This window comes from Oreochromis niloticus, unplaced genomic scaffold, assembly GCF_001858045.2.
Source record: "Oreochromis niloticus isolate F11D_XX unplaced genomic scaffold, O_niloticus_UMD_NMBU tig00001146_pilon, whole genome shotgun sequence".
Lineage (NCBI taxonomy): Eukaryota > Metazoa > Chordata > Actinopteri > Cichliformes > Cichlidae > Oreochromis > Oreochromis niloticus.
Window position 1 is genome coordinate 218116 of NW_020327324.1, and position 12028 is coordinate 230143.

Below are 12028 nucleotides of genomic sequence, written 5' to 3' on the forward strand. Positions count from 1 at the left end.
GTAACTTGCCCAGCATTGGTTATTATATACTGTATTTTGCAGACAAAAGAGTTACAGGACTCCCGCACAGTCAGGGGGTTAGTGTACAGCAGGAGCTTCACACACACTCATACTCATAATACAAGTCAGAGCATAATAAAAAAAAAATAAATGTTGTGTTTTCAAAATTGGAGTTCAAGTTATTTTTACTTCCAATAGTGTTAACATACTACACAGGTCATGAACAAGATTTTTTTACTTTTCATTGTAAGTGGGCTAAAGCAGTTAATTAAAAGTATTCTAACAGAAATGTAAATCCTGTAATTTGATTATTTTATTAACCCTTTAAGACCTACCATAGAACCAAGTCCACCAGAGCTTACTTTATATTTTTACATGCTGTAGTGCCATTTTTGGGAGCATTTCAAGTTGATATACATCAATACAACTGTTATAGCCCAAATTTTAATAATATGTATGCATTAAGTCCATAGTAACTACATAAATTGCAAAAAAGTGCAATAAACTACAAAAAAATTGAAAATCGTTTTTGGGTTTTTTTTTACATATATTTCTACTTGGAGAAATTTAAGAGGTTTATCCCTCAAAACTTTAAATACAAAAAAGTTGAAAAAAATAGTTTACAACAACAGGAAATTTATTTTCAGTGTCTTCATAGTTTTATTTTTGAGATACACCAATTTTTATATACTGCAGAAAAAACTGAAAAAACAATCCTACAATGCAAATTTGCAAAGAAAACAGCACGTGCATCAAAATAAACTATTTAAAGCAGTGCAATTTGAGTTCTAAGCATCCCAGAAACTATTCAAAAAAGCATAAAGTCAAACATGACTTTTAAAAACACCAGTATAGGCTTTTAAGGCCTACAAGTAAAAAACTAAATTTTCCGCGAAAATGACGTCACTTCCAGTTTCGGGCAGGTAATGGCGGACATGCGATAGTTCGCGCTGTCTATTTCAATGTAGGAAGTGTTACAAACAGCTGATCGGATCGGCAAAGTGTGTTTCTGGAATATTATGTTTTTGTTCCTGCAAGCGCTTTTTATGCAATTTTTGCAAAGCTACATGTGGAAGGAAACTGTGACCTAGGACAAGCTGATGGCATAAGATGTAAGTACAACTCCTCCGGTTTCATATGCAAAAAAAATTATTGTGCTAGCTTACGTGGTTCCGGTACTACAGGGATTTAAAAATAGTTACGCAAAACGGAGCGTGCCCGCTCCGACCGGCTTTAAAGGGTTAAATAGAAATACATCTCCATATGTTTTATACTAAAAGAGAGCAATAACTCTATATGATATTATGATTTAATATTGTAGCTGTACATAAAGCTGAGCATGTCTGATATTTGGGGAGCAGAGGAGCAAGAATGGCTCCATAAAAAGCTTCTTCTTGGCTTTGCTGCTACAGCTCTCCTCACTGACCTGTAAGACAAGCACAAAAAGACAAAGTGATTTCCAACATGTAAAGATATTATGAGCTGAAGACATTTAATAATGTGAAGAATAAATCAGCCTGCATGGCAGCAGAATTACTGAGAGAGCTTCCTGATGTGACTTCAGAATAAAAGGCAAATACACATATACACACACACATACATATATGTATGTGTGTGTATATATATATATATATACACACATACATATATGTATATAAATATGTACACATATATATATACATATATATATATATATATGTACATATATATATATATATGTATATATATATATGTATATGTATATATATATATAAAAAAAAACACCCAGCACGCCCCTGCGGGCGGTTTATCCTTCAAGCTCGGGTCCTCTACCAGAGGCCTGGGAGCTTGAGGGTCCTGCGCAGTATCTTAGCTGTTCCCAGGACTGCGCTCTTCTGGACAGAGATCTCCGATGTTGTTCCCGGGATCTGCTGGAGCCACTCGCCTAGCTTGGGAGTCACCGCACCTAGTGCTCCGATTACCACGGGGACCACCGTTACCTTCACCCTCCACATCCTCTCGAACTCTTCTCTGAGCCCTTGGTATTTCTCCAGCTTCTCGTGTTCCTTCTTCCTGATATTGCTGTCATTCGGAACCGCTACATCGATCACTACAGCTGTCTTCTTCTGTTTGTCTACCACCACTATGTCCGGTTGGTTAGCCACCACCATTTTGTCCGTCTGCATCTGGAAGTCCCACAGGATCTTAGCTCGGTCATTCTCCATCACCCTTGGGGGCATCTCCCATTTTGACCTTGGGACTTCCAGGTTATACTCGGCACAGATGTTCCTGTACACTATGCCGGCCACTTGGTTATGGCGTTCCATGTATGCCTTGCCTGCTAGCATCTTGCACCCTGCTGTTATGTGCTGGATTGTCTCTGGGGCATCTTTACACAGCCTGCACCTGGGGTCTTGCCTGGTGTGATAGACCCCAGCCTCTATGGATCTTGTACTCAGAGCTTGTTCTTGTGCTGCCATGATTAGTGCCTCTGTGCTGTCTTTCAGTCCAGCTTTGTTCAGCCACTGGTAGGATTTCTGTATATCAGCCACCTCCTCTATCTGCCGGTGGTACATACCGTGCAGGGGCCTGTCCTTCCATGATGGTTCCTCGCCTTCCTCCTCTTTCTTGGGTTTCTGCTGTCTGAGGTATTCACTGAGCACACTGTCAGTTGGGGCCATCTTCGTGATGTATTCGTGGATGTTTCTTGTCTCATCCTGGACTGTGGTGCTGACACTCACCAGTCCCCGGCCCCCTTCCTTCCGCTTAGCGTACAACCTCAGGGTGCTAGACTTGGGGTGAAACCCTCCATGCATGGTAAGGAGCTTTCTTGTCTTGATGTCAGTGGCTTCTATCTCCTCCTTTGGCCAGCCTATTACCCCAGCAGGGTACCTGATCACGGGCAGGGCGTAGGTGTTGATAGCCTGGATCTTGTTCTTACCGTTCAGCTGACTCCTCAGGACTTGCCTGACCCTCTGCAGGTACTTGGTGGTTGCAGCTTTCCTAGCGGCCTCTTCATGGTTCCCATTCGCCTGTGGGATCCCCAGGTACTTGTAACTGTCCTCTATGTCTGCAATGTTGCCTTCTGGTAGTTCAATCCCCTCAGTTCTGACTACCTTCCCTCTCTTTGTTACCATCCGACTACACTTCTCCAGTCCGAATGACATTCCAATGTCATTGCTGTATAGCCTGGTAGTGTGTATCAGTGAATCGATGTCTCGTTCACTCTTGGCATACAGCTTGATGTCATCCATGTACAGGAGGTGGCTGACAACCGCTCCGTTCCGTAGTCGGTATCCGTAGCCAGTCTTGTTAATGATCTCACTGAGGGGGTTCAGGACTATGCAGAACAGCAGTGGGGACAGAGCATCTCCTTGGTAGATCCCGCACTTGATGGTGACTTGTGCTATGGGCTTGGAGTTGGCCTCTAGTGTTGTGTGCCACATTCCCATTGAGTTCCTGATGAAGGCTCTTAGGGTCCTGTTGATCTTGTACAATTCTAGGCATTCCAGTATCCAGCTGTGGGGCATTGAGTCATAGGCCTTCTTGTAATCAATCCAGGCAGTGCACAGGTTGGTCAGTCTGGTCTTGCAGTCTCGGCTGACTGTTCTGTCTACCAGTAGCTGGTGTTTTGCTCCTCTGGTATTCTTGCCAATTCCTTTCTGTGCCCCGCTCATGTATTGACCCATGTGCCTGTTCATCTTAGCCGATATGATGCCTGACAGGAGCTTCCATGTAGTACTGAGGCAGGTTATTGGTCGGTAGTTGGATGGGACCGGTCCCTTCTTGGGGTCCTTGGGGATCAGGACCGTCCGACCTTCGGTTAGCCATTCCGGGTGTCTCTCGTTAACTAGCAGCTGGTTCATTTGTGCTGCCAGACGCTCGTGGAGTGCAGTCAGCTTCTTCAGCCAGTAGGCGTGAACCATGTCGGGCCCTGGTGCTGTCCAACTCTTCATACTGGAGACCCTTTCTTGGATGTCTGCCACTGTGATGGTTACTGGACCCTGTTCAGGGAGGTCGCTATGGTCTGCCCTCAGATCCACTAGCCACTGAGCATTGCCGTTATGGGTTGCATCCTTCTCCCATATGCTCTTCCAGTATTGCTCCGTCTCCAGCCTTGGTGGTGCTGTTCTCTTATTGTTCCCTTGCCACTGAGAGTACACCTTTGCTGGTTCTGTGGAGAACAGCTGGTTTATTCTCCTGCCTTCTATCTCTCTGGTGTACCTCCTCAAGCGGCTGGCCAAGGCTGTGAGTCTTTGCTTGGCAGTTTCCAAGGCCTCAGGTATGGACAGCTTGCTGTATTTCTTATGCACCTTCTTTGTCGCGCCTTTCTGCAACTCCGATAGTTGGCTAACCTCCCTCCACACTACTTTGATCTTAGCCTCTAGCCTCCTTCTCCAGGGAGGGTACTGCCCCTTGTGGCTGTTCAACTTGTAGCCAAGCATCTCACTGATGCCGTAGTGTAGATCAGCTTGTTAGTGTCGGTAATCGTGGTTGTAGGTATCATCCGTAGTGCTGCATTAACATCATCTAGCAGACCTTCTGAGGGTACTTCACGTAATCTTGGTAACCGGCTAGGGGGGGTCCAGGTTTCAAGCTTGGCCATGATCCTATCTTTCAGGTCAGTGACCTGGCGTCCTGACTCCTCCTTGCCGTAGCATTTATGTTGTACCATAAATCTCAATCTCTAGCTGTGAGAGCAGTCCCTTCTTTCGAATGTTGGAACACTGAGCTACTAGTTGTTTCGCCGTCATTGTGGATGTTGGGTATCGAAGAATCCATAGGTCCCTCATCCTATTCATGTAACCCCTTCCGCCAGGGTTACTTGCGTAGTAGCATTTCAACAACGCCCTGTTTTCGTCTCTTGCCCACCGATGCCTTCTTGTTCCAGTAGCCCACTTGTCGTCAGGGTGCCCTGGTTCCTCAACACCTGACGCGGACCTTGTTGATCCGGGCGACGTCCGAGCCGGCATGCCTTCATATCTATCTGTCTCGCTCATGTCTGCGGTAGGCTCACTTTTAGCATAGGGGGTCTAGCCTTAGGACCCTTACTGGATACAGACGCCCCAGGCAGGAATCGAACTTGCGATCTTCTGCTCCAAAGGCGTGTAGTCTAACCACTACGCATCTACGCTATCCAGCTGCGTATCTACGCTATCCAGTTGCGTATCTACGCTATCCAGCTGCGTACGCAGCTGGATATATATATATATATATATATATAGAACACATCACATTTAATTTCATTAGTTGTGTTTAAGTCAAAACCAGGACTATTAGATATTTTCAGACCATGAACCCATCATGGTGTTACTGTTTGTGTTGTTCTGATATGAAACAATAACATTTGTGGATTCTTTCAGTCGAGTTAAAGATACAATCAGGTTGTAAAATCCTGTTTGTTTCTGATCTTTTGTGCATGTAGTCAGTTGGTTATTTAGATATTTGTCCAACTGGATTTTGATAAATGTTCTTTGAAAAACTGCTGAGCACAAACTGAACCGAAGAAATGTTCCTGTTAATGGAGACTGAATGAAAAGTCAATATTAATAATGATAATAAAGATCGGTTTAAGTGCTGACCAGGATGAAGAGAGTTGTATTCATGAGTTTCATTCTGGTTGACTCCATGATTTGTGGAGGAGCCCGGACTGTGACTCTCAGACTGGATCGACCTAAAATATGAAATAAACACAATAAACTCAAAAGTAACTGATGTTTGTTTAAAGTAATAATAAAAAGTATTTTACCAACCTGGTGAAGCAGGAATCTGTGAAAGAGACAAATATTATTACACATGTTTGTGATGTGAATTGTTCCATTTTTATTTTGTGTCATGAGATTAGAATACATGTATATGTGTGAATAATTAAAGTGTGTGTAGTAAATAAACTCTGTAATACAGAAGAGGCTCTTACACTTGGACTGTCTGCAGCGATACAACAAGAGCAGGAGAATAATAATGAGAGAGACTCCACAAACCAGTCCAACAATCAACCACACAGGAGATGAAGAGCTGTCAGCTCCTGACACAGTTACAACAAATAATAATTAATTATTAATGAATTATATGTATTTATATATATATATATAATTTTGTAAAATAGAGCCAAGTGACTTTGAGACTTAAATCAGAAAATCTAATGTTCCTTCTCAGTCATCAACTGGTTTATAAAAATCCATCAACTATTTTGATGCTGCTCACCTTTAACTGACATCCAGCTCTGTGCTGACTCTCTTCCTGAGTACTGACACTTGTAGAAACCTTCATCAGACTTTGACACTGCAGAGATCTTCAGCTCCCCTCGGGGATCATTTTGAATAAGTTTGTCATTGTGATAGAAAAACACGTTGGAAAGTATTTTTTGTGTTCTCAAACTGCAGCTCAGACTAACAGAAGCTCCCTCAGTCACAGGATGAACAGGACTCACCAGGATAGGACCATTACCATCATCTGTGACACAATCACACACAATTGTTTCAGTCACATCAGCTGGTGCACACTTTTAGAAAAAGCTGACAAACAATAATAAGAACTGATTGTACAAATGCTTTTTCATCATGAAGATCTGATCTTGTGTATTTAAGAACTGCTGTATGTGTTTTATTTTTACCACATAAATTACTTCACATACAGCAAAGCTGGGACAAATGTTCATGTGATGTTTAAATCAATAAAATCCAAGAAGTAAATGTATAATAACATACTCTGTACAGTGATGTTGACTGCACTGCTGAACTCTCCTGATCCAGACTCACACCAGTACACTGCAGTATCTGACTTTGATGTGTTGATGTTACATGTGGATCCAGTCATTCTCCTACAGTCAGAGTACAGTCGGCCGTCCTCAGAGAACTTCCTCACTCTCCACTCAGTGAAGTTTCCCTCACAGGTCAGTGAGACAGAGTCAGAGGTGAAGTGTTGCACTCTGTCAGGACTCACTGTGAGAGACGCTGCTGAATGAACATCTGGAAACAACATGCAGTGAAGAGACAAAGCTCACAGATGTTAGGATTCAAAATATAAAATTAGTATTAGGAAAAAAAAGATTTTAATGAGCTGAATCTTGGTGGATTACAGTGATGGCACAAATTATTGGGAAGAAACAAACTGACCTGCAGACCAGACAAACTTTGGTTGACTGTGATCAGTGTGATACTCTGGGTCTCCTCTTCCAGCTCTGCACACATATCCTGCTGTGTGTGTCTGTCCATGAATGATGTAGGAGTCCTGTGCAGTCCCACTGCCATCAGGTAGCAGCTCATAACTGGAGGATTTCTCTGATAGATCAGGAACAGCTTTATACCAGTAGAAGCTCCATCCTGCAGACGGATGTTCAACCTCACAGTTCAGAGTTACTGAGGCTCCAGGACTCAGCCATGATGGAGACACAGTGAGGACAGGACGGGCTTTATCTGTTCAACAAAGATTTTCTCTCAATGTTTCGTCTCTTAACTCTGAATTCAATGTCACTAAAATGTTGACTCACAAATATTTATGATGAACTTTAAGAGTGAGACTATCTAAACATGTCAAATATCTCAACATGTACTAATAAAAACACATTTTTACAAACTGTTTCTATTTCCAGCTTAAATGAACTATGACTCTACTTACTGTCAGAAACTGTCAGTGTGACTGAATCACTCCACTCTGTTGTTTTATGCTGTGAACCAATCAGTGGATTTAATGTTTCTTAGTGGATGTGGTGGAGCAGCTGAGACAGATTCAGCATTTGTTCTGCATTTCATCTTTCATGTATTAGAGCTGCACAGCAGAGAAGTTACTCTCATATGTTTTGTTCTCTTCACTGTGAATAAAAAGCTGCTGTTCAGGTTTTTGTTGTTGGAATAAAAACTAAACATTTTACTGACCAACATGAAAGACAGTTATAAAGCTGTAAGAAAAAAGAAGTGCTTTTTCCTTATTTAGATACTCTGGATGAAAGATCTTACATGATACAGTCAGTGTGATGATATCACTCCACTCTGAGAAGAAATAGTCCCTTCTGCCCCGGCAGCTGTATCCTCCACTGTCAGACTCAGTAGCTCTGATGATTCTGTGTTCATTGGATGTTGGAGGTGTGTTTAACTTGGCTGCTCTCCATTCATACATCCACTGAGCTCCTTCACCTCCCTGAATCTCACATCTGACAGTGACTGTCTCACCGCTGTATATCTGAGTCCAGGATGGCTGCAGGGTCACAGTGGGCTTACTGGGAACTGTTCACAGGAAAATATCCATAAAACAGAAACATAAAACCAACAAAAGAATATTATGATTTCTATTTCATATAATAACAGTAAATGTGTTGTATTCTAGTCATTTCTAAAGCTGCATATATAATACAGTAGTCAGGAAAACTAACAGTGTGCTTCTTTCAGGGTTTAGAATAAAATAATTAAACTCACGAATTTCTGTAACTGTGACGTCACTGCTGTCCTCTGTGTAGTAAACTGGATCTCCTCTCCCTCCTCTGCAGTGGTACAGACCTCCTTGTGAGACACTAATAACTCTGTTTGCTTCATTTCCTCTCATGAGCTGAGCTTTAGAAGAGACTGAATCACGTCTGAACCAGTCAAACTTCCAGCCAGCAGAGCCCTCCACAGAGCAGCTCAGTGTCACACTGCCCCCTGCTGGTATGATTGAACTGTGTGCTGTCAGTGTGGCTCTGGGTTTACTTGCTGTTGAAGAAACAAAATAAGTAAAACATTAAAACATAATCAAGAATAAACTTGTGACAGTACTGATCACACTTTAAACACTGATTAATTTATCTACAAACACAAACAGTAATTCATAATCCTGCATGCAGGGATGGGAGTAGAGAACTGGTTCCCAGTAGTCTAAGTCCTGGGAATCATTAGTCTCTGCTTGCTTATCGATCCCACTTATTGGTTCTTGAACTCTCGCTTTCAGTTTACAGTAACAGTTTTCCTGTTAAGACAGATGTAAACATTAAAACATTCGTCTTACACGCCTCTCTGCAGCTTCTCTCCTCCTGCTACCCCCCCAAAAACCCATCTCCATTGAGACCGTGTCAGCTCCCAAACAGACAAAAAACAAACTAAAAACCAGCAATAAACAACTTAAACATAAACAATCAAAAAGAAAGAACAATACAGTATCCACATCTGAACCAAAGAGTAAAACAGTGAAATGTGGATTATTAAATATTAGGTCTCTCTCCTCCAAGTCTCTGTTAGTACATGACTTAATAATTGATCAACAAATCGATTTACTCTGCCTTACAGAAACCTGGTTGCAGCTGGATGATTATGTTAGTTTAAATGAATCAACACCCCCGAGTCATTCTAACTACCAGAAACCTCGAAGCACAGGCCGAGGGGGCGGTGTGGCAGCAATTTTTCACACCAGTCTAATAATTAACGAAAGACCAAGACAGACTTTTAATTCATTTGAAAGCCTGATGCTTAGCCTCGTCCACCCCAGCTGTAAAACTCAGAAACCAGTCTTACTTGTTATCATCTATCGTCCACCTGGGCCTTACACAGAGTTTCTCTCTGATTTCTCAGACTTTTTATCTGATTTAGTGCTCAGCTCAGATAAAATAATTATTGTGGGTGATTTTAACATCAATGTAGATGCTAAAAATGACAGCCTCAACATCGCATTTAATCTGTTATTAGACTCAATTGGCTTCTCTCAAAATGTAAAAGAACCCACCCACCACTTTAATCACACTCTAGATCTTGTTTTAACATATGGCATAGAAACTGAACATTTAACAGTGTTTCCTAAAAACCCTCTGCTGTCTGATCATTTCCTGATAACATTTACAATAATTGATTACACAGCAGTGGAGAGTAGACTTTATCAAAGTAGATGTCTTTCTGAAAGTGCTGTAACTAAGTTTAAGAATATAATCCACCCACTGTTATCATCTTCAATGCCCTGTACCAACATAGAGCAGAGCAGCTATCTGAACGCTACTCCAACAGAGGTTGATTATCTTGTTAATAATTTTACCTCCTCACTACGTACGACTCTGGATACTGTAGCTCCTGTGAAAACTAAGGCCTCAAATCAGAAGTCCCTGACTCCGTGGTATAATTCTCAAACACGTAGCCTAAAGCAGATAACTCGTAAGCTGGAGAGGAAATGGCGTGTCACAAATTTAGAGGATCATCATTTAGCCTGGAGAAATAGTTTGCTGCTTTATAAGAAAGCCCTCCGCAAAGCCAGAACATCTTACTATTCGTCACTGATTGAAGAAAATAAGAACAACCCCAGGTTTCTCTTCAGCACTGTAGCCAGGCTGACAAAAAGTCAGAGCTCTACTGAGCCAACAATCCCTTTAACGTTAACTAGTAATGACTTCATGAACTTCTTCACAAATAAAATTTTTATCATTAGAGAAAAAATTACCAATAATCATCCCACAGATGTAATATTATCTACAGCTACTCTTAGTACCATCAATGTTAAGTTAGACTCTTTTTCTCCAATTGATCTTTCTGAGTTAACTTCAATAATTAATTCCTCCAAACCATCAACGTGTCTTTTAGAGCCCATTCCTACAAAACTGCTCAAAGAAGTCCTGCCATTAATTAATTCTTCAATCTTAAATATGATCAACCTATCTCTAATAATCGGCTATGTACCACAGGCCTTCAAGGTGGCTGTAGTTAAACCTTTACTCAATATGCCATCTCTAGACCCAGCTGTCTTAGCTAATTATAGGCCAATCTCCAACCTTCCTTTCATATCAAAAATCCTTGAAAGAGTAGTTGTCAAACAGCTAACAGATCATCTGCAGAGGAATGGCTTATTTGAAGCGTTTCAGTCAGGTTTCAGAGCTCATCACAGCACAGAAACAGCTTTAGTGAAGGTTACAAATGATCTTCTTATGGCCTCTGACAGTGGACTCATCTCTGTGCTTGTCCTGCTAGACCTCAGTGCTGCATTCGATACTGTCGACCATAATATCCTATTAGAGCGATTAGAACATGCTGTAGGTATTACAGGTACTGTGCTGCAGTGGTTTGTATCATATCTATCTAATAGACTCCAATTTGTACATGTAAATGGAGAGTCCTCTTCACCCACTAAGGTCAATTATGGTGTTCCACAGGGTTCAGTGCTAGGACCAATTCTATTTACATTATACATGCTTCCCCTAGGCAGCATCATTAGAAGACATAGCATAAATTTTCACTGCTATGCAGATGACACGCAGCTCTATCTATCCATGAAGCCAGGTAACACACACCAATTAGTTAAACTGCAGGAATGTCTTAAAGACATATAAAGACCTGGATGGCCGCTAACTTTCTGCTTCTTAATTCAGATAAAACTGAGGTTATTGTACTCGGCCCTGAAAATCTTAGAAATATGGTATCTAAGCAGATTCTTACTCTGGATGGCATTACCTTGGCCTCCAGTAATGCTGTGAGGAACCTTGGAGTCATTTTTGACCAGGACATGTCCTTCAACGCACATATTAAACAAATATGTAAGACTGCTTTCTTCCATTTGCGCAACATCTCTAAAATTAGAAATATCCTGTCTCAGAGTGATGCTGAAAAACTAGTTCATGCATTTATTACTTCCAGGCTGGACTACTGTAATTCACTATTATCAGGAAGTCCTAAAAACTCACTGAAAAGTCTTCAGCTAATCCAAAATGCTGCAGCAAGGGTACTGACAGGGACTAGAAAGAGAGAGCATATTTCTCCTGTTTTGGCTTCCCTTCATTGGCTTCCTGTTAAATCCAGAATTGAATTCAAAATCCTGCTCCTCACATACAAGGTCTTAAATAATCAGGCCCCATCTTATCTTAATGACCTTGTAGTACCATATCACCCCATTAGAGCACTTCGCTCTCGTTCTGCAGGCCTACTTGCTGTTCCTAGAGTATTTAAAAGTAGAATGGGAGGCAGAGCCTTCAGTTTTCAGGCCCCTCTTCTGTGGAACCAGCTTCCAGTTTGGATTCGGGAGACAGACACTATCTCTACTTTCAAGATTAGGCTTAAAACTTTCCTTTTTGCTAAAGCATATAGTTAGGGCTGGACCAGGTGACCCTGAA

At 41.6% G+C, this 12028-nt stretch overlaps 1 protein-coding gene across 1 annotated transcript in view; it reads right to left on the reverse strand.

Moving 5' to 3' along the window:
• Positions 1-1125: 1125 nt before the first annotated feature.
• The window catches only part of LOC109201621 (uncharacterized), a 65438-nt gene continuing 54535 nt past the window's right edge, over positions 1126-12028 (reverse strand). Inside the window, exons 3-6 of the mRNA XM_025904371.1 lie at positions 5897-6004; positions 5733-5748; positions 5562-5653; positions 1126-1426 (exon numbers count right to left, since the gene is read on the reverse strand). Coding sequence (XP_025760156.1) covers positions 1419-1426; positions 5562-5653; positions 5733-5748; positions 5897-6004 — 224 coding nt within the window. The 3' untranslated portion in view covers positions 1126-1418. The remainder of the gene's footprint in view (positions 1427-5561; positions 5654-5732; positions 5749-5896; positions 6005-12028) is intronic.